Consider the following 24,281-nt stretch of genomic DNA (forward strand, 5'->3'; position numbering starts at 1 on the left):
ATTCATTTAATCAACCATTCATTCTGTTCATCATTCCAGTAAACCTTCTAAACGCATTTAGTTGTCGGTGTGGTCTTTGAGCTTGTGAACGTTTCGTAGGATCGCAAGATACACTGTGTGATCATCGATTCAATCAGCGAGTAGTCAGAACAGCTGATGTCTCCCTGTCCTCAGACTGAACTCCGGAGTCTCTGACGGGGTGAGGGACAGACCTGTTGGACAGACCTCTGACGGGGTGAAGGACAGACCTGTGGGACAGACCTCTGACGGGGTGAGGGACAGACCTGTTGGACAGACCTCTGACGGGGTGAAGGACAGACCTGTGGGACAGACCTCTGACGGAGTGAGGGACAGACCTGTTGGACAGATGACCAGCGAGTCCTATGCCATGCGCAGGGAGAATAGGCTGGCGGCACGTAGGGCGGAGCAGGAGGCTGCTGGAACCAGCGACTACAAGAAGGTAACAAAAGATGTGCCCTGCCATTGTCTCTGGTATAAGGCAACCGTAATGAACATTAAGTCATATTGCGCTGTATGTATAAAATATGGGGTACGTAACCTGAAGCACCAGATGGTTTGCTGGATGAACTCTCGCTGTCGTCACACCTAAACCCACCCAGCGTAGCTGTTTGTATTTAAAATTCCCCAGAACCAACATTGTTTGGCAAGATCGCTTTCTGATCTGGCACAAACCGATCTCTATGGAGAGTATCCAGGCTGATTTGTGAGAGAAACTGAATGTGAGCTCGTGAAATCAGGATGGTCTCACAAGGCTATGAGGTACCTGGGTCATTTAGAAAAATAAAGTACCTTCCTAACATTTTAAGAAAAAAATTCTGAATCGCATACTTCTCCTTTTTACTTTGTACATACTACAGCTGCCCCTAGAAAGTACGTACTTTGCACGCATCCAGTTGGGACTACCTTGTCATAACATTGTGCCTTGAAATTTGACCACATCCGTCGCTGCCCATAAAGCGACGCGACTCGCACATGTGACATAAGTGTGCTGGCTTGCATACTGCAAAATACGACCGGATGTAGTAAGACATCCTGGTATTTTTGCCATACTGCATGTGGCATACTATGTGTTGGGACATACTACATCAACTTTTGGCATACTATATAAATTAGTGTGGAAGTACACGATTCGGAATGCAGTAAGTGTTTGTTGTTGTTGTTTGTTGTTTTGCAGATGTATGAGGAGGCCCTGGCGACCAATGAGAGACTGAAGACTCGTCTGGAGGGCAGTAAACAGGAACTGGTCGCAGTGCAGACCCAACTGGAGAGAGTCAATCAGGTCCTCATCACAGGCCCATATCCATCCACACTCACACAAAATAGTTGCACCATTGTTAGACCACAACATCCAATGAAACTGGAGGAGAGTGTAAACAAACGCTGTTGAAGTCTGATGTCCCTGTGAAATATTAGGACATTTTGCTGCTGTGTTGCTCCTGTGTGAGAGCATGTACCAGGCGGTATGCTACTTTATAGGCCTCTGGTTATGACCATTGTGACCGTCCACATTTGTATTGCAGAGGAAAGGAAGAGCAGCTGACTCCTGTAGATCCAACGTCCAGCTTGAGACGGAGAAAAAGGTATGGTTCCCCTTTTAGAACCTTTGAATATCAGTCTAATTTCAGGCAGTGAACAACATCCTGCAAACACACAGTCCTTCAGAAATACCTTTGCCTCTCTGCAGGAAAGACACGTTCTGGAGAAGAAGATATCGGACATGGAGGAAGAGCTGAAGGTACTGTAGACTTGCCTTGGATAAGTTCAATGCTGAACTTATAATGTAAAACATGAGTTGTCCTAGGGCTCCATGAAGTTACTAGTTTCTAAAGTAACCCATGTTAAAGAATGACAACACTAGTAGTCGAATAAATACTACATGTTCATCTCCTGACTCTTAAGAGATGAGCACTGAAACAATTCAGACGTTACTTTCCCCGATAACTTAGATTCACAATTCACTCACTATCCTATTGAATGTGGGTCTTGGTACAGTACCACTGTGTCAGTCGCAAGTGGACCGAGATGTCTGTGCCGACGTCATTTGTCACTATCATGCGCCATTGGGCCATGGAGTGTGTGAGCGCTTTGACACCCATGGAGTGAGTAAACCACTGGTACTCATATGTCCACAATCGTCCACTGTGTTCAACCCAGGGGGGCTTTGACAACAACCTCTTGTTTTCTGTGAATGGGAGTTCTCGATAAACACGGACCGCTGAGCTGAAAATAGACATCTGGTGAACCCTCTGACTCATTCAGATGCTTAGAACGAGGCGATGCGTGACATGAACGACTAAGCCCTTTGACTATGCAACAAGAAATGCAAAGGGCCCCCTGAGCTCTTGGGCCCCTGGGCCTGGGCCCTGTAGGCCTGTTCGGTAATATGTCTTTGAGCTGAGGCTGTGCAAGCATCTACCATGATTGGTTGAACTGTGCTGTAGAAGCACATGGGTCATGTGACAGGAAATGTCCCGGGACATTAGTGCCAGCACCTGTTTCTGGATGAGGCAGTGAAGTGCCAAAGTGTTCAATGTAAATGCAAACACATCTCCCGACTGTTTTCTTCTACGTGCTTCAAGGTGCAGACAGACCTAAAGATGGAGAACCAGAGGCTGAAAGACGAGAACGGGGCCTTGATCCGAGTCATCAGCAAACTGTCCAAGTGACAAGAGGACGAGGAGAAGGAGAAGGATGAGAAAGAGTTAAATTAGGCAAAGAAGAAAGAAGAGGAAAAGAGATTAGAATCAGGAGAAGGAAGAAAACGGAGGGATGCTACAAGCCTGAGCCTATTTCTTTACTCTCATCTACCACCACAGTTCTATATTTGGCGTCTGACGCCCTCTACTGGCAAGTCAGTGACTAGCCATTCTCACACAACCCTTCTGTCTTCTCCTTAGTTTCGATATAGCGCTTTGAACTTTGGGGGGATCTTCTACAAACACCTTTTTTGTTGTGAACCTGCTACTGAAAGAGCTCCCTCCTCGACCTCTGGACGTTTCCGAGACTGACTGAGAATCAGGTTTATCTATAGGCCTATAGCCTACTGTACTTCACACCTCTCTTTCACTCCTCACTACGACGATCAGCTTGGTTATAAACTGTATCTTGACTAAGATCTTGATCTTGACGGTTGTACTGTGCACAGAAAATAGCTCTCACCCCCGGCAAGCGTGTTTGCACATCTACTTTAAATGATGTATAAGTGGTATGCATGAGAACATCACAACACACAAGGATATGAACGAACTTTAATCTGTATACTGACAATCTGCTTGATTGTTTCACTGGAAGGTGTATGGATTTATAATGATAATTTATATTGACCTTTTGTCTACATTAAAAGATCTAATGCAGACAATGTTACGAGCATGGGTTTGGATTTTAATGTCATAGCAGCAATGTGATGGCACATTGTCTTCTCTTGTGACTTATATGTAGATGTGCAATTCTACGTACTGTACTATATATAATTAACTAAAACGAATTGCCTGTTATGCATAGAGTACAGTGCCGAAACAGTCTCTGAGTACAACAACCTACTGTATAATGCAGTCTCTTGTGTACAGTGCCCTCAACTTTCCGCATGTGGTACAGCACCTTATAGTCAGTCAATCAATTGTATTCATCACATATTCAATTCAAGTATGATGTGCAGTGAAATGTTGTGTGGCTTATAGGTAGAGTAACAAAGTAAGTTAAATAGTGATATAGTAAATAGTAAACCACATGAAGAATCAGGGGCTGATACTCTATATGAAATCAACCACACTTATTGACAAATCACATGAGACAAGCATACATAAAAGTCCTTTATTTCCTTTTACTTGTTGATAACATATAGATATGTCTGTCAGACATCCCATAATTTGGTTCTCTTGAGGTTTTTAGTACACTGATATGAGTACAAGAGCTGAGGAGTCAAGAGTCCTTCTCGCTGGACATGTCCCTTAAGTAAGGAAATAGATCATGCATTTCACAAAAGGTACAACTACTGAGACTACACCTCTACAACGAGACAAACACAAGAATCAAGTTCAAGCATATCCCTTGTCCATGTGATTAGGTATGTGAAGGGTGTGTGTGTGTGTGAGGGGTTGAGGGGTGTGGGATGGGTGGTGCAGTTTTTTTGGAAGTCGTGTATGGTGGCCATGGAGGTCCAAGGGGTGTGGATAAGAGAAACCATTTTGTCAAGCAGCAAGGTCGGCAGTGTTGCATTGCGAATGTACTGTGGCAGCGCTGCTCTGTCATTGTCCACCCCGTGCTCAAAAAACGGTCTCAGAAGCCCAGGAAGACGGGGATTTTGTTGCCTGCATCGCAGTAGTACGCAAGAAACCCATTGAGGCTCTCTAGAAGTTCACAAAGTGAAACATTAACACAGGTACTATTGGTCCTATTGTAAATACAGTTAAAAAGCATGTTTAGCAAACAGAGTGGTTCATGGGTGCTGTTTATAACCCAAGCAACAATACTGCAAGACACAGGATCAGTGACAAAACTGCTATTACACTGATATTACACGAAGCACGGAGAGAGGTTGTTGTGAAAACTATGAGGAGATAGAAACTGTACACATTCACCATCATAATTCAATCAGGGGGATAGAGATGCAATGAAAGTCTCAATGTTCTCGTCAGACTGTAGGGAATAGGACATGGGCCTACAGAGTCTGTATTGAGAAATGACAAACCAATGACATGCTACTGTATAACAGATTTACATGATGTAACAAATAATCCAACATGTACATCTATCATATTCTTTTTTTGTGCATATGCAAAGAGGCTATTTTCACTACTGAAGTTGTGTTCTATGAAAATAATTATTCATCACAAAGAGCCAAGCTTTTCATTTTTAAAAGATGCCTGATGCATGTTTTGTTTACATAAAAAAAATCTAATCAAAAGTTTGCTGTGGTAATCTTACCATCATTTATTTCTAAGCAAAATGACCAGCTGAGTCCACATTCATCAAATTCACAGATTGATATTCATCTTGTTTTTCTCTATAGACAATGAGATAGACTTTGCCTCCTTTATTGGAAGGTGGTGATATGACTATGGCTCATCAGGATACTGCATGAATCTAAACTTGATCTATTTGCATGGGATGAACTCTAGTTTCTCTTTGCTAAAGGTATACAGCTTTACTTCTTACTTTATTTGGATCAACACACTCCAACATGGCCAGCCCCCTGTGAATTGACCTGCACATTTGTATGAATATTAAAGTGTAGCCAAGAGGAATTTTAACAACCATGTTTAAAAGTATTGAGCACAGGGCTACAAGTCCATACTCTAAGTCATCTATAATATCTACATATATCATAAATTGGGTCTAGGCAGCATATCTAGTGCCATTCTCGCTCCCTGGATCTCCACCAGTCACTCTCTCATGCAACTCTGGCAGGGTAAAAGCATGGGAACACTTAAGGAACACTTAGATTAGAAAACAAACGAGTTAGTAAATGATCTCCCTTAGAAATATACACTGGCCATAGAAGACCACAAACACAACACTGAACAAGTGCAAGCAAGGAAATGTTAATGGCATGACCTGAAGTCTAGGAATAGTGATGTATTTAGGGTTGACAACACTAGACACTACATTACAGTGAAGGACTGACATCGTGAGACGAACATGCCTTATTATCATGAAATTCTGAAGTGAATTTTCACACAGTAAAAAGCGACACTGAAATCGCAGGCGCGAAAGAGCCTGTTTGATCAACCTTGACTATTCAGACACACTGTGAATATAGATTATTCAGACATACTATCAACGTGGATTATTCAAACGTACTATGAACATAGATTATTCAGACATACTATCAACGTAGATTATTCAAACATACTATCAATCAATGTACTGTAGATTATTCAGACAGTGTCAACACAGATTATTCAGACATACTACAGTGGCAATGTACTGTAGATTATTCAAACATACTATCATACACATTCAGGGGTAAATACATGAACTGTGCAGTCAGTGCAATCTTTTTTTTCTCTCCATTTTATTAACAAAATGACATAGGACACAAACACACAAACACAATATAATTATGGTTCCTCTTTAAAACATGCTGCTATTTACAACATTTTATAGATGCATGCTGTATTAACAAGTCTGCATCGATGCATAATGTTTTACAGTAGGACGAGAGAGATGGAGGCCAAACTACATGTCAGAAGTTAGTCTGTTGCCTTTCACCTTCCTTCTGCTTAGTCATTCCCAGCACTAGTGACAACAATAATCCATAACCCCTGAACATCAAACTAATAGTATATGTGAGAAGTCAAGGCGATTGTGAGCAACACCACTATGTTTCAGTACTTTGGCATCCGGGTTTAAGCAGCATGTTGCTAGTGAGCGCATGGTGAAGACATCCAAACAATACGCAGTACATGAAGCATAACTGTACATGCCTTGTTTTGATGGTCCTTTAGTTTCGAGTTCGATGTTGACTGTGTTTGGATCTACTGTATGTTTGATGATAGACATGTCGTTATTAGAGTCCACATTCAATAATGAATATATTATTCACAGTAAAGCCGCCGACAAGGCCTGCATCTATACCACCACTCTCACAAGCCCCTCCAGTACAGATAAAGCCAAATCAGTCATATCAAATCAGTCAAATATAGCACATTGCTTTATAATTATATGTAAAATATCCTTTCTTTGAAATTCTTAAACAGAAATTCTCAACATTTTGTTTCTTCAAGGAATGACAAAACAACTAATCAAATATTATGTATAATGTGTTTTGAACGCATTGATGGTTACATGATAAAATCTTTCCATTGGACATAAAAAAGAGAAGTATCTAATCACCACAAAAGCACAGTTACCATGTTAACTGAATGACAGTAATTTTTCCTCAGTCAGTCTTACTTTGGACATAGATAAATAATTCGTTTTACATCCAAGTGGTCAAACAAAGCAAACAAAGCATAGGACAGAGTTCAAATGGTCCATCCGCAGTGTCCCTGACCGTTCCTGTGTGAGACTGGACTTCTTTAGTTTGAGATTTGATGGACAGGTAGAGAGTTCCTCTCGACGTACACCGGATTGAAAGCCTATTGTATTTTACAAAGTGTTTTATAAGAGAAGGCACCTTCTTACTCCATTAATTCTGAAAAGCACTGGAATCAGTGTTTCCCCAAAACCAGAGATAGAACACAACAAGAACCCGTGTTTCTCCTAACCACAGAGATAGAACACAACCAGAACCTGTGTTTCTCCTAACCACATAGAACACAACCAGAACCTGTGTTTCTCCTAACCACATAGAACACAACCAGAACCTGTGTTTCTCCTAACCACATAGAACACAACCAGAACCTGTGTTTCTCCTAACCACATAGAACACAACAAGAACCTGTGTTTCTCCTAACCACATAGAACACAACCAGAACCTGTGTTTCTCCTAACCACATAGAACACAACCAGAACCTCTGTTTCTCCTAACCACAGAGATAGAAGACAACATTAAGTGTGATGATGTAATATCCCTGACTTGATATCCTTGATGTCCTCTCTTACATTAATAGGCCTACAATGGGATGAATCAAATTAAAACAATATTGTGAATTTCCTTTAAAACACAATAAATAAAACAGAATTGCTGCATTATTATTATTTTTTAAACGTAATTCATTCCCAACTATGCCCTTTGCATTAGTAGACTTTAGTAGACCTTAAACCGATTCTATGTGAGAGATATTGCCCAATACTACATTCTATGGCAAGTTATGGCACACTTACATTCATAATGATTTCAGAGCAAGATACGACTGAGCACGGCATGGAAGCAGCAGGGCGATATCAGTAAAACATGCACATTGCTCTATGAACTAAACAAATCTATTAGCACCTACATAGGTTCCACTGAGACCTCCATTGAGTCTGCAGCCTTATAATCTTTTTCTAAAAGCATGTTAAAATGAAACCCACACTCAATCGATTAAACTAATTGCTCAATCACTTGATCTCTCTCTCTCTTTTTCAAAATACGCTATTATGTGAAATGCTAATGGTGTGCGGAAAAGGTGTAATTTAGGTTCTTATAAGCTGCGATTCTTGATGTCTTTTTTTCTGTTGTTCAGAGTTGGGTGGAGGCAGTCAGCCTACGCCATGTGTAAGTCATGAGTTTCATGCAGTGTGGGGTTGGGAGGGTGGGGAGTGGGGTAGGGGGGTTCTGAGTTAGTCGGTTAGTCAAGTAAAGGTTACTTCTTTGCATTCAGAGCGGCCAGGGACGCGTCTATGTCCTCCTCCTGCTGTAGTGGATGCCACTGGGCGATGGGGCGCCGGGGGTTGGACAGCATGTCGGACCAGTGCTTCAGGCCCAGCCCGGACGCCTTGCTTCCCACAAAGATCTTCCCGATGGCGTCGTTCTTGCCGATCTTGTCATAGTCGAACACTGTCACCACCACTAATATTTTCTAAAGAGTGAAGAGGGAACACAATTCAATGTACATCCATCACGTCAGCAAGTGTGCACTTCCTGGTCGATGGATCTCAAGTAACGTGAATCCTGACGGATAGATTATTGGTCATCGTTGAAATCTTTCAGAAATACGACTGATACATTTATCAAAATACACGATCACAAATATAAGTGTATGTGGGCCCTATACATCATCCAATCTGTTTCATTTGGTAAATGGACTGCATTTTGTATAGCGCTTTACAATAGCCTCTCATTCACCCATCCACACACCAATTGCGGCAAATGCCATGCAAGGTGCTAGCTCATTGGGAGCAATTTGGGGTTCAGTGTCTTGCCCAAGGACACTTCGACAATGGACAGGAGGAGGTGGGATTAGAACCACCAACCCTACGATAATTGGACGACCCGCTCTACCACTGAGCCACAGCTGCCCAGCTCTCTGCCCAGCACCTTGGCAACAAGTGAGGTGCATGTGACTACAAAACAAACACAAAGAGAGGTGACCACATAAATAAACAAGATTCATAAAACAGAGACCCAGACATGGTGTGTATTGGCGTGTACCTGCATCTGCTCCAGGGGGATCTCGAAGCTGAAGGACTCGTTGTAGTACGGGTTCAGAGTGTTCTTCTTCACCGTGGTCTTCTTCTTCTTCAGTCGCTTACCGCCCTGAAGTAGCTGGATCTTCACATAGGGATCTGCAGATAAGAACAACACCAACGCTCAGGATATTACATTTAATGTGCACAATAATCCTTTTAAATGCTCTGTCAGAGTGAGACGTTCCTCAGAAAGGTCCCTGGAACTCAAACAGTACATGGCCGGTAAAATCAGAGGGAATAGACAAGAGATTCAAAGGAATACAAATCTTGTCAAAATACTCAAATGTTCAGTTGACAGTGGAATGTATGGTTGAAGCTCTGTTGTCTCCCTACCAGACAGTCCACCCACGTCCATCTTCTTGAGGTTCTTGGCCTCCAGGATGCAGACGGTGAGCTTGCCAGCGGTGGGTACGTAACGGAGGGAGATGCAGATATCGCCCAGCTTCTCAGGCTGAGACGTGGATCAGGGTACAGGGGGAACGAAAGACAGCTCAAAGCACATTGAGAAGATTCTCCACTTCAAGAACCCATAGTCAGTGGACTCAAGCAGCAATGATAAGTGAATGTCACTTGAGATACGGAAACATTTTACAACTCGTTCGTGTAGTTTGATAGACAGATGAACAAAACTTGTATTGTACCTCCTCTTTCTCTGCGCTCTCTAGGTCCCTCCATTCTTCAATGGGCTGGCCAAGGTCAATGGAATTCATGGGCAGCTTCACCTCCCCGATGATGTCGTGCTTGGAGAATCGATCGTAGTCGTAGACGGACATCACCAAGGTCTTTCCTCCCAGCTCCTCATAGGGGATCTGAGCAATAACAGCACAGTGGTTAATATACTGCCAACAATCCATGGATGCAGCCGGTTCTTGGAGTCTTTAAATGCCTACCTATGGATGAGCTAAATGGCAAGGAAGATAGGGAAGGCTTGCAAGGATGCAACACACAATGCCTAACACGACCGGCCGAAACCAGTATCCAGAGGTTATATATGCAGTTATATTTTTGGGCTGTCACATCGTCTCAGAGGTGAATTTTTCAGCTATGCGGCACCAAAGCATAATTCCTCAGCTGTCACTGTCTTTCTTTAGCTAGTAGGTTTCCTAGCTGGCAACCCCTGGTGTCTCCAGCAGTGTCCGACCGGCCTCGTTCTTCTGGATGCTATTTTCTCACTCACTCACTCTTTGTAACCCGCCCATACAGATGCTTGTTGGTAACATGCTCATTCTGGTTGATGTTTGGTACTGCACGTAGCATTCTGGTGTAGCGTGTCCGGGGACTTCTGCAGGGTGGGCTTCAAGGTCCAGCATTCACAGCACGTATAGGAGAACAGACTCCAGAGTCGCATGGCAGACGCTGAGCTTGATTGGTCTGTTGATCTGACCCGAGCAGGGTGAATGTCTTTGGTTCAACTTTGCTCTCACACTGACCCAGAGAGAAGCTTCTGGAGTCTCCCAGGACCTCATTAGAGAGGACAGGAAGCCACGATCTGAATGTGGGCTGGACTCGCAGGCTCAAAGCCTCCAGGCAGCCAGACCTGGGCAGACCCGGCCAGAAACAGCAAGAGCTGCCCGGACGAAGGGAGTTCATGATGAGAGCCGATCGTGCGCAATGAACAGCATCTCTGGAGCTTTCTGCATGATGTTCATTTAATGTTTCTAGCAAAACAGTTAGACAAGGCGTTACATTACATCTCTGGCACAGTGTAATATCATTGAGTATGTGCATAGAGAAGCCTGCTACAGCCCTTACTTTGAAGACGAAGGTCTCGTTGAAGACGGGGTTGAGGGTTTTCTTGTGGACTTTAGTGTCAAATTTCTTCTTCTTGTCAGGCAGTATGAAGACCTTCACGTAGGGGTCAGAGGTCCCGCCTGAATCCATGGAGATAAGATCTGCAGCTTGGAGGATGCCGACTGTGAGCTGTGAGGGAAGAGCACACACACACACACACACACACACACACACACATACGCACACACGCACAGACCAAACACACACGCACGTGCGCACACACACACACACACACACACACACACACACACACACACACACACACACACACACACACACACACACACACACAGGGATTGAGAAAACATTAACTTTATCAGCTGAGAAGCAATCATCACCTCCTTCACTGCTGCAGTCCATGATGCAGACTGGTGCTATGTAATGTTTCTTCCTTTTTCTTTTTTTCTGCGTCACAACCCAAGCAACAACAACAAACAACACGATCAATCGGTAGCAGCCTTTTATGCGACCAAGATAAGGTGTCACAGCTTCACACAGAGGAGATAGCCTACCTACCAAACACAAGGAATTTGCTGCAATGTCATCCAAATGTCAAACCTTCTAGATGGCAGTTAACCAGGAAATATGATATCTGTGTGGAGATGTGTATTCTAAATTACAGGTAGGGCTGTCGGATTGTTGACGATTGCTGTCACAATCTAAGGTAAACAAGTTTCTGTTTTAGAGTTCTACATTTTTCATTCCAGCTCAGATCCTGCGTCAGTGAATCACTTTAATGACTCAGCACTCGTCCAGTTTAGTGTTGTACCATCACTGTAACTGCCCCCCCTCCCCACTACCACCACCACCAGGGCCTGTAACACTGTATACAATTACCTTATCACTCGCAGGACTCACTCTAATTGTCATTTGCTTGTCATTTTGCACTGCACTATATTTTGTGTCAACAACCGTGATACTAGTCAGTGCTGTTCTGTAGGATTGTTTTTTTATTTTACACAGCAGCAATTTTGATAGAGCACTGTTGGAAAGAAGAGATACCACTGAATCAAAGTGACAGCCTAGCCTCGACAATCAAATGATGACTTGGTTAAATGGCTCTCTTATAAATGGCAGGACGGAATTTAATCAGATTTAGACAGATGATTGACATCTGAAAATCTCAATCATCAACATTTTTCAGATGATTGAGATTTTCAGATGTCAATCATCTGAAAATGTAGGGTTCGTTTCCAGGACAGAGGACAAGCGTTCTTTGACTAAGGCTGACAGGAATTAATCCTCAGTCTGCCAAAAAACAACTGCTTCTTTTTGTCATTGTTATAAGATAAACTTGCAATGTAATGAAACATTACTGTTTTCTTTTTTAATAAACAACTTAAAGAGGGGTGAAACATCATGCTTTTGGGCTCCACACACCTTGTTGTCCTGGAAGTCATAGTCCAGAGAATACTGCAGCTTTCCCAGCTTCTCCTCCTCCTTCTCCTCCTCCTCCTTCTCCTCCTCCGTCAGGCCCGTCTCTCCCTCATCATCATCGTCGTCCTGGTGTTTCTGCAGCATCAGGATCACACGACAGAGGCCATGGCTTAATGTCAGGGGTCAACAGGAAGTGTCCGGGAAGGGGGGGGGGGGGTGCCCCATCACAGCATGCCACAGACTCTGGCTCTCCAGGGGCCGTAAGGTCACAGAGCACCGGGGCCCGTACGACGCGGCGCCCGCCGCCATACGGCAACATCCTGTCCAGATGCATTCTGGGATTGAGAATCAGCAATGATATCTATCTACTGATAAAATGGATCTAGGATATGCCCTGTGGTGACAGCACCCGGCTTTCACGGCTCACTCACGGCCAACTCTCTCCCCGTATTCACTGTGGTCTATCATTAGAGAGACTATTTACATGCTGGTAATGGCGAGAGGATGCACGAGTCAGTGGAGGTATTGCATGCTAGTTCCATTAAGAAGGACAAGAAACCCTTGTCTAAAAAAACAAACAATTGTGTATTCGTGATGCACCAGATTGGACGACTGATAATGATGAGAGGCCTTAGGGAATTAGCCAACAACAGCCAATGCCAATGCATATACAATGCTAGATATTAAAGGCATACATGACTTTCCAATGACCCTTGCCTGCCTCTTTTTAATTGTTGTACATTCGTGTATATGACTCTTTCATTTACTTAATTTACCATTGTCACTGGAAGTCCAGGATTAAGTGTCACTATGGTGGCCTTGGACACACTCATGTTGTGGTTTCTTTATTTACACTGTGTGCCTCCAAGAAATCTCCAAGTCAGGTCACAATGAATACAATAACTGGCGTCGGATTAAAGGGCAGAGCCAGCTATTTTTTATTCATGGAAATACGCTGTGTTCAGTTAGAGAATAGCCCATCGCCTCGGGAACACCCGTCTCTGTATTGGTTTCTCAAGTTTCTGTACAGTAGATACAGCTCAGGCCATAAATGCTTTATTCTTGGCAACTTGTCTTTTGTGGTGCATATCAAACTTAAAGTTGCAAGATCGTCGCTCATGCAATTACCATCATCGTTGCCATATTCCTCAAACAACCAACCAACCATGCCCTTTCCATCACATGCAGATATTAATAGTGTTAATTGTGGCTTGCATCTTATTCTATCATCCAACACGTTCCATATTAGTGTGAGTTTACGCATTAAATCGTCACATGAACAATGAGTCACATCGTCAAAGTACAGTTTCCTCTCCGGGGTTTATGGAGGACTTCATAGCTTTCCATCGTTTCATTCTCAAGCCGCCATGACATATAAAAAGAAAAAAATCAAGTAGGGAGAAAAAGCGAGGAAGCTAGGACTTGATCATTCCATGAAACCCCGCGCCATGAAACCCCTGTGGCCAGAGCGTCAGCGCGTGCCTTCCACCTACCGTAGAGCAGGGGGTCCATCACAGTCAAGAAACACGGGGCACACACAAGACAACATGACGAGAAGGAGGAGAGCAGAGAGAGGAAGAGGTTTCAACTCACAAGACACCAGGAAGGAACACACACTAGTAGAGAGAGGCGGTCAACAACAACACCACCACTGGGAACAAGCGCTCGGTGAAAAATGACGAGTCGTTTCCCGCCTGGGAAATCTCCCGTCCCGCTGTCAAAGTGATTTGTCAGACGGCGAGGGCGATTAATCGGTTTGTTTTAATGAGCTGTCATCGGCGAGAGGCAGCGGGATTTCTCGGTAATGACGTCGAGGGATACTTTCCGGCTGGAATTAAACAAAACAGCATCAACTTGCTGATGGATTATGCTCTCCAGAATCCGACCCTGGGTTTGTGGTGGGGAAATGAACACCCAGCTACGGTAGGACTCTCAATCACAGGGCCCAGTTAACCCGGAAAGTCACACTCTGACCAGAGGACACCCCGGTTAATCCAGGCCATCACATTCAGACCTTCACTCAGCGCTCCACCGTTTACTGTGACCTTTATCCCCTCGGCGCAGCTCAAAACACTGCGTCATTTTTCACCACACATCACAATCACATAAGGCACACGTCACAACTGTAAACAACAACAACCACAAGGACAACACTGAAAAGACAGAGAGGGGAATGGTAAGCTCTCCTTGTATCTTCCAGACCCTGGGTTAAGAGCTGCTGCTGAAAGATCAGAAGTGGTTACAGACATTGTGAGACGAACAGTCACTAATCTGACTGGTACATCTGTAGAAACACAGATCTACATGTAGCCTACTGTAATACTGACTTCCTTGATAACAGCATGGTACAAACATCGAACAAACAGGTACATTTATAGACAAAGATACATACACAGTAGGTATCTAAAAATACCTACCTATCTAAAAATGTGTCATACATTTTGTATTATAGAGAAAACAGTTATGGATGTGTAGGGGAATAACTTATTCTTTTTATTAATTTTATTGATAAGAGTTCTGCTGAAGTAGAGTGCCAGAATTTTGTTTGTTCATATACCCCAGAAGCGTAACTACGTGTGTTTCCCTGTCAACTTAAGTGTGTTTCCCTGAGAGCTTAAGGCCTGATTCATAGTCGACTTAAACAACGCAAGCTACGTTGTGAACGCAAGCTCCAACATGACTCGAGAGCTTGCGTTCTGTGTTTTGTTTTGTGGAAACACAAGGAATTGCACTATTGCTTGCGTCAAGTGACAAATTTCGGCATGACACACGCAAGGACGCAACGAGATCTTGCATGGCCTTGCGAAGCTTGCGCTTATGTACTTTGCGTCGACTATGAATCCGGCCTAAGTGTGTTTCCCTGAGAGCCTCAGTGTGTTTCCCTGTGATTGGCTCAGTGGCGTTTTGTTTGGAGTGAACGTGACGCCCGGGCCGTCGTACCTCGTCCCCTTTCATGTTCTTCATGTTGAAGCCCCCCTTGTCCTTCTTGCCTTTCTTGTTCTTCTTCTTCTTGCAGCAGCACTTCTTGATGATGCAGAAGCAGCAGGTCAGGATGAGCAGCGCCGCCACGACCGCGATGGCGATCAGGGCCCACGGAGGCACTGCAGGGGGCACACACACACACACACACACACACACACACCACACACACACACACACACACACACACCACACACACACACACACACACACACGGTCAGACGCACGCACACACACACACACACACACACACCACACACACACACACACACACACACCACACACACACGGTCAGACGCACGCACACACACACACACACACACACACACACCACACACACACACACACACACACACACACGGTCAGACGCACGCACACACACACACACACACACACACCACACACACACACGGTCAGATGCACGCACACACACACACACACACACACACACACACGGTCAGACGCACGCACACACACACACACACGGACAGACACACATACACACACACACATACACACAGACGCACGCGCACACACACACACACACACGGACAGACACACACACACACACACACATACACACAGACGCACGCGCACACACACACACACACACACACACACATACACACAGACAGACGCGCGCGCACACACACACACACACACGGACAAACACACACACACACGGACAGACGCACACACACACACACACGGACAGACGCACGCACACACACACACATACACACACGGACAGACGCACGCACACACACACACACAGACACGCACACACAGACACACACGCACACACGCCCCCCACACACACATGATGCAACCACCCACCCATCCACACACACACACACACACGCACACACACACACACACACACCCCTTAGTATTCCATTCAGAGAGGGGATGTTAATCTCCAAATCTCTATCAGCTTCTCACTGCTATTAGGAGGGGAAGCTTACGTGGAATCTTGTCGATCTCGTTCAGGAACTTGCTCTTGATCTCCTCAAACATGTCGTTCTTGCTTCCGCCCTCGGTGTTGTTGCCAGAGGCCGCGGTGTCCGCCACCGTGGAGATGATGGCGGTGGCCGGGGTCATGGTCGCCGTGCTGGTCCCCGTGGGCTCCGCCGCTACCATGGCCTCGGGCTTCTTCTTGAACAAGTGAAACTTCATCCTGGACGACTAGGCCACACACACCGTCCCTGAGGGGGAAGGGAGAGAGGAGAGAGAGAGGGGAGAGAGAGAGGGAGAGAGAGGAAAGAGAGAGAGACAGAGAGAGAGAGGGAGAGGAAAGAGAGAGAGAGGGAGAGAGAGGAAAGAGAGAGAGACAGAGAGAGAGGGAGAGAGAGGAAAGAGAGAGAGACAGAGAGAGAGGGAGAGAGAGGAAAGAGAGAGAGACAGAGAGAGAGAGGGAGAGAGGAAAGAGAGAGACAGAGAGAGAGAGAGAGGGAGAGAGGAAAGAGAGAGAGAAACGGAGAGACAGAGTGAGACGGAGAGAGAGAGAGAGAGAGAGAGAGAGAAAAGAGAGAGAGAAATGGAGAGACACACAGAGAGAGTGAAATGGAGAGAGAGAGAGAGATCAGATGAGAAAGAGATATCATCTGGTCAGCAAAGACGGTGTGAAATGTAAAGTGGGCAAATGCTATTCATGACAACCTTAGTGGCCACGACATCTATTTGGACAGTCTAATGGAAAAACAGACTCCTTTTTATTCGTTTCGCTCCAGAATGGAATGTAAAGTTTGCAAATGCTAGACTTTTATTATTTTTGCTCTAGAATGAGAATGAGATCAAATGAGAATGAAATCAAATGAGAATGAAAAATCACATCAAATGAGAATGAAATCAAAGGAAATACTGTACATCATGTATCGTACATTATTGGATTCTTTTTAGAATCAGGGTTGGAAGCCCAGCCTGGCCTCAGTTACTGTAGACTCCCTGTGAGAGCTTGCCAAGCCATACGTCTTGTCTTGGCTCACCAGTGGACATAACTCATTAGATGAGTAATGGATCACTGCACACTACGAAACAAAATGGACGCTCTCCTCCCAGATGACTAAGCATTGCAGGCCGTGTCTCTCCCTCAGTGCTGTGTCTGTCTGGACTATCGTACCCCGACCGGGTCTGAAGGGAGGAAGGTCCGAAGGGACGAAGGCATAAACGACCCCGGATCCCATTAGAAACATTGATGACGATGTTTTTGTGTCCCGAAAACTTTTCCGAATGCACTCAGCGAACTCGGTAATATAAAACGAGAATCTAATTTGTTTTGAGGAATGAGGCACGATATCATGGTACATCAATGCTGATGAGATCTAATTCCATTAATGAGATGCTCAGTATCCCGAGAGAGACATAACTCGGCATGGAACATCCTGTAGGCGATTCAAGAATTAATCAATGAATAAATATACATTCATCTTGGAGGTATAAAGTCTATCCCCCATCCCTCAATAAAATAATAGAATATTGTAGTTATGGCGGGAACAAAAAACATAAAACTGAGAAAAATGAGATTGCCTCTCTTTTCGAGCCATTATCTCCTGTCTTGAAATGAGGCAGTGGTGACTTAACTGGTGTTATTATCTGAATTCTAATAGGATTAGCCTATCAGGGAGGCGGGTTAGTAATGATCTACCCTTGGTGGGCTGGGTGGGCAGACTTGTCTCCAACATTTGCATACATATCACTCAGCCTGAGCTATTGGCAAATGTCCTGAGAGTTGCCAGTCTCGGAATGACTGATGATTCATGATTTACCAGGAAATGTTCTGGTGGAAGACATTTGAACACCATTTCCTGTTATAGAAGTCACAAAACTTCAAGTGATGGGATTTCAAACAGGAAAGAAGTAACAACAAGATAAATACATAGAATTATATACATCGTATCATTTCTCTCTATTCAATCATCAAGATGGATGCTGTGGTGACAAGCATCACGTAGCTCGGGAAGTAGACCGGCCAACTGGGGATCACAAGGTCCCCGGTCCAATCCCAGTTCCCAGCAGTGTGCCGAAGTGTCCTTGAGCAAGACATTGAACCCCCAAATCGCTCATGTGTGGCACGGTGGCGCAATTCTTTCTCCCAGGCCTTTCTGTGCGGAGTTTTCATGTTCTCCCTGTGTTCGCAAGGGTTTCCTCCCAAAGAACCCAATACAAAAAACATGCAGAAGAACAAATGCACTTCAGTCCGGTCCCTGACCAGGACTTGGACTGAGCATTTGGACTTGGTTCCCGGGCGCCACTGACAAATGTATTATCTGAAATGTGTTAGCCAGCAATAACAATTGTTTCGCTTTTGGAGTCCCACTATTACCGTCATTTTCCGCTAAGGTTTGGTGCCGACTGATTTTCCCAGAAGGCCACAGGACGAGGTGCACCTGGTATCCATGCTGCGGAACTCCCATATGTATTCACAGGGTGCCGTTTAAAATGAGATCCGGGTCATTAATATCTCTCTCAGTCAGCCTGTGCTCCATCATGGCTGGTGCCAGCATGTTAGCAGTGATGCTCAGAACCGAACTACCGCCGAGTGGGTTGGAACCGTGTGCTCAGCACACAGGCTGGGTTTGAGGTTTAATTAGGTTTTAAGTGCCAAATACAACCAAGGCCCTCACTGTGGGGTTATATCCATGTCCTCACAGTTATTTGGCTGAGAGAGAAATTTAGACTGTCTGTTGCCGGCCATCTGTCAGTCAATAAACAGCCAAACAGTCAATAAACAGAATCCTTCTTTGATACAACAAAAAGGCGACCAAGGCACTCTTGTAGTGGAAAAAAAGATAAAAAGCCTTTATTACACGATGAATGCAGTGTGACTCACCCCGATTAAGGCCTGTGTGCATTTTTTAAATATTTGCTTTGCATAAGCCATGTACTAAAGGCTTTTTTTTCTTTTCCACTACAAGAGTGCCTTAGTCACTTTTTTGTTGTATCCGAGTCATCACCCTTGGACCAAAGAGCACTTTGTTTGGATTTTGACCTACTCCACCAGAGACGCTCTCCACGCCCTCTCTCTCTCTCTCCCTCTCTCTCTCTCCCTCTCTCTCTTCTACGCAGAATGCTTTGTTGCTGGTGCAGAGCAATGAGCAAACACGGCCGCTCGCCAACACAAGCACAAGTGTGACCGCGGGGACCGTGTTGTCATGTAAGACTCACCTTTAACCCCCTACCTACCCACTCAGTAGTGCCGCATCAGGGATAGTGGTCAACCTGCTCGCCTGGGGTCAGTGACTGGCTTTGTGTCTCCATTTTTAAGCCCTTTACTCCCACGCCAGGTTTAAGTGAGATCAGATTGACAGCAGAGTGCTTGTCTATACAAGACATACAGAATGGGTTATAGATAGATTAATTGCGCACATAATCAATAGCAGTAGAAGCTGGGGATAATCTACTGATATGCTTGACACAGTAGACGACCCCATCGATCTCACTGGAAATACAGCTGATGCTAAATATCGAAATTGCATGGAGTACTATAAAAACAAGACTATTGGATGTGTATCAAAACAATCCACTAAACAAATTGTGTGTGTTTGTGTGCGTGTGTTGCATGTGCGTCTGTGTGTGTGTGTGCCTGCGTGCATGTGTGTGTGTGTGCGTGCATTTGTGTGTATGTGTGTGTGTGTGTGTGTGTGTGTGCATGTGTGTGTGCGTGTGCCTCTCAAATGCAGCTGAAAATTAAACAATGAAAAGATGTTTCATATTCTTCTTAAATCTCCAGTAAAGAAACTACCTTTCTCAGTTTACTCGACAGGCAATTTCTAGGCACCACTAGAATGAGAAAGCAAGACAATTGGATACAATGCTGGGCTTCAGGGCGCACAGTTGAACCTGGTTTACATGTGTCTGCAGGAGGCAGAGGCTGGCAGAGTACAGCTTCACCAGCTGTAGAGCCAAACTCAGATCATGCACTCAATGTTTATATAAATAGAGTACTGTACACTAAGAACACTTAACCGGATCAAATCAAGTGTTTAATTTGATCAGTTTCTGCCCCATAGTCCAATGGTTTCCAAAGTGGGTGTCAGACTACCCGGAGGGTTGTGAGATTGGGGGGGGGGGGGGTTGCAAAATTATGATGGGGGAGGGGTTGGGCACAGGGCACGAGATCATAAACACAATTCAAAATAGCCAAAATTTCCATGTGTAAAATACAATTAAAGAACAATTAAAAAATAGCCTATTTTAACCATAATTGTTACGAAATGTAGAACAATTGTATTTAAATTCAAAATAATACAATTGTGTTCTTTTGTTGTTGTTATGCTCATATTTTAATAGCCTACGTCTATTAGTGTGCGCAGACGTTTGCATGCTTCATCCACCTCTGGGTACACTCGGGGTCTCGAGTGTCTGGAGCGCCGTTATCTCGGGGGTCAGGGACTGAAAAGTTTGGGGATCCACTTACAATTTTTTTTTTTTTTCGAAATACGCAGCCTATAAAGTGAGAATTTGACAAAAGCATCAGAGTGAAACTGAGGAGAGCTGTGGTCGCTCTGTCGTAGCTGTGGCCGTTCTCCCCAACACAGGTCAGCAGAAACTACATTCTGCAGCTCTCTCCCTGTCTGCTTGTCTCTCTGCTAGATGCCATATAAGCAGCCATAATGAATCCATCTTCATTCGCCCAGGACAAACAGATCAATACACTCTGCATACCAGACTTGCCATTTGCAAAGTGATCTCAAAGGGACAGTCCCATAGATTAGGCATCGTGCTTGTCAACCAGGAAGTAGCCGATGTGAAGACATTTAAAGCTGCACACGTCTTTCGTAAATGCGTGTGTGAATGAAAGTGATCATTCTACATCAGGAAGAAGAAACTGTTTAGATATAAACAGAGCCCCTTGTAACAATACAGTAGAATTCTGTGAAAAAGGTTCCAGATGGAACTTTAGGGTCAAGATAGAACACTCCCAGGGCCTAAGGTGATGATTGGAACCCTAAATGCTTCTTTGTGACCTTAAAAAAGAGTAATCTTGAACATTACAGACATAAACAGGATCTATCTGGAGCCTTTTGTCAGGAAGTTCTACACAGCATCCTCTTTTAGAGCATAGTTGCGCCAAGCAAACAATATTGCTTCTGTTAGAATCTCTCCCAGCCTGCCTGGATGGATGGAGTCTAAGATCTAGCTAATCAAATGGCTAAATGGCCTGAGGCCAGTTCCAAGTCACATACAGTAGTGAGATATTAGTATGGGCGTACAGTAGATGCCTGCTCTGCTCTGAGTCGGAATATCTGGATGAGTTTGGGGTTTACCCCCGGCTCTGCTGGTTCTCAGCCCTCACCCGGCTCTAGTTTTCAGCTGTTTCAGCACCGGACAGCTTCGATTAATCACGAACATAACAACACGCCCGCAGGACACACCGGAATCAAATCATCCAATCATCTGCACCAAGTCCCACTTAAAAAAACAACAACAGTAATTTGCCTTCTCTTTCAATAACGAGAATGACGGTGGAATTTGTATGGCAGTTGTGAAACAAAAACCCTACTGTCCAGTAATAGCCCTATCATCCAACAGCATGTCCTGGTTACGGTCACATGCAGGAATGATACAGGAGTACACACACAGACTTACTAGTGAGATATGATGTCCCCCCCGGCTGGTCTGGCCCATCCAATACAAGGGATATGGTTTCAGTTCCGAGGTAACATACCCTATCTCCCCATGAACAGACTGACTGCAGTCTCCAGTCCCCCCTCACTTCTCATTCCACTCCACTGCAGCAGCACTCCGCCCCTCCCCCCCCCCCCCCCCCCCCCGTACAAACAGTCTCCCCCCTTTCCCACTGTCCTTCAATCACACACCTCTCCCTCTTTCTCTCCAACTCTCCCTCACCCATGCTCTCTCTACCTCCCTCGTGCTCTCTCTCTCCCCCTCGTGCTCTCTCACTCTTTCTCTCCCTCTCTCCCTCCCTCATGTTCTCTCCCTCTCTTTCTCTCTCTCCCCTTTCTTTCTCTTTTTTTCTCTCCCTCTCTCCCTACCTCATGCTCTCTCTCTCTCTCTCTCTCCCTCATGCTCTCTCCCTCTCTCTCTCTCTCTATCTCTCTCCCTCTCCCTCATGCTCCACCCTTCTCTCTCTCTCCCTCTCCCTCCCTCATGCTCTCTCCCTCTCTCTCTCTCTCTCCCCCTCATGCTCCCACCTTCTCTCTCTCTCTCTCTCTCCCTCTCTCTCTCTCTCTCCTAATTTGTGATGCTGCTCACACTGCTGTATGCAGCATGCTTCGCTCTGGTCCAGCATCGGAGGCTGATAGAGCAGGATCAATATGCACACATGCCCTGTCTGTAGCTGCTGGCTTGGGGAAAGGCTCTCCACAACTCCGATGTAAGGTAAGCAGGCAAAGGGGCAGGTACCGGCACAGGTGAGAGGATGTGCACAGTGGAGTTCAGGCACACTGCGAGGCATTACAGTACAAACCCTCATTATCCACCTGCATTCCAAAAGGAACCCCCGCATTCATATGAGAGCTTGATAGGGCACTCAGGGATTTGGGGGTTTTGGTTTCAGGGGTACAGTATTTGTGTATTTGTGTCAGTGCATCAGAGATCCTAGCACCCTCGTTTGAGGCTGTACGTTTATGTGTGATCTCCCTCCTGGTTTCACAGCTCTCCCAGGCATGGCTGCCTTCCGTATATAGAGATGATGAGATCAGACCTGATACCAGACCTGTGGATCACAGCAGACAGTCCTCACAGAAATCCTCAGGCTTGTGTGTCTGCTTACACTAGAATACTGTACACACAGCAGTACTACACTATCCATACCCTCTAACTATACTACACTGTGTCCATACCCTCTAACTATACTACACTATCCATGCCCTCTAACTATACTACACTATCCAGGCCATCTAACTATACTACACTATTCATGCCCTCTAACTATACTACACTATCCATGCCCTCTAACTATACGACACTATCCATGCCCTCTAACTATACTACACTGTGTCCATACCCTCTAACTATACTACACTAATCATACCCTCCAATAATAATACACTCTCCATACCCTCTAACTATACTACACTATCCACACCCTCCAAAAATACTTCCCTATCCATACCCTCCAACAACACTATCCATACCCTCCAACAATACTACACTACCCATACCCTCCAACAACACTATCCACACCCTCCAATAATACTACACTATCCACACCCTCTAACCATAATACACTATTCCCTCCAACCATACTACACTATCCACACTCTCCAACAATGCTACACTATTCATACCCCCAACCACACTACATAATGCTACACTTTCCATACCCTCCAACAATACTACACTTTCCCTACCCTCTAACTATACTACACTATTCCCTCCAGCAATACTAGACTATCCATACTCTCCAACAATACTACACTATCCATACCCTCCAACAATACTAGACTATCCATATTCTCCATCAATACCACACTATCCATACCCTCCAACAATACTACACTATCCATACCCTCCAACAATACTAGACTATCCATATTCTCCATCAATACCAGACTATCCATACTATCCAACAATACTACACTACCCATACCCTCCAACAATACTAGACTATCCATATTCTCCATCAATACTACACTATCCATACCCTCCAAAAATACAACACTATCCATACCCTCCAACAATACTACACTATCCATACCCTCCAACAATACTACACTATTCATACCCTCCAACATTACTACACTATCCATATTCTCCATCAATACCACACTATCCATACCCTCCAACAATACTACACTATCCATACCCTCCAACAATATTACACTATCCATACCCTCCAACAATACTACACTATCCATACCCTCCAACAATACTACACTATCCATACTCTCCATCAATACTACACTATCCATACCCTCAAACAATACTTCACTATCCATACCCTCCAACCACACTACTGTAAATAATGCTACACTATCCATACCCTCCAACAATACTACACTACCCACACCCTCTAATTATACTACACCATTCCCTCCAACCACAGTACACTATCCACACCCTCCAACAATGCTACACTATTCATACCCCCCAAC

General features: G+C 44.7%; 1 protein-coding gene across 1 annotated transcript; it reads right to left on the minus strand.

Annotated features, from left to right (window-relative positions):
* Window positions 1-6,091: 6,091 nt before the first annotated feature.
* On the minus strand, window positions 6,092-16,401 carry syt2b (synaptotagmin IIb). Its single transcript, XM_084440511.1, has 8 exons — window positions 16,188-16,401; window positions 15,184-15,344; window positions 12,247-12,378; window positions 10,828-10,995; window positions 9,717-9,884; window positions 9,409-9,526; window positions 9,038-9,171; window positions 6,092-8,465 (listed from the first exon to the last, which is right to left on the minus strand). Exons 1-8 carry the CDS (start codon window positions 16,396-16,398, stop codon window positions 8,250-8,252), a joined length of 1,308 nt encoding a protein of 435 aa, XP_084296637.1. The 5' UTR covers window positions 16,399-16,401; the 3' UTR covers window positions 6,092-8,249.
* Window positions 16,402-24,281: the final 7,880 nt, after the last annotated feature.

This window comes from Borostomias antarcticus (genome assembly GCF_949987555.1).
Source record: "Borostomias antarcticus genome assembly, chromosome: 7".
Lineage (NCBI taxonomy): Eukaryota > Metazoa > Chordata > Actinopteri > Stomiiformes > Stomiidae > Borostomias > Borostomias antarcticus.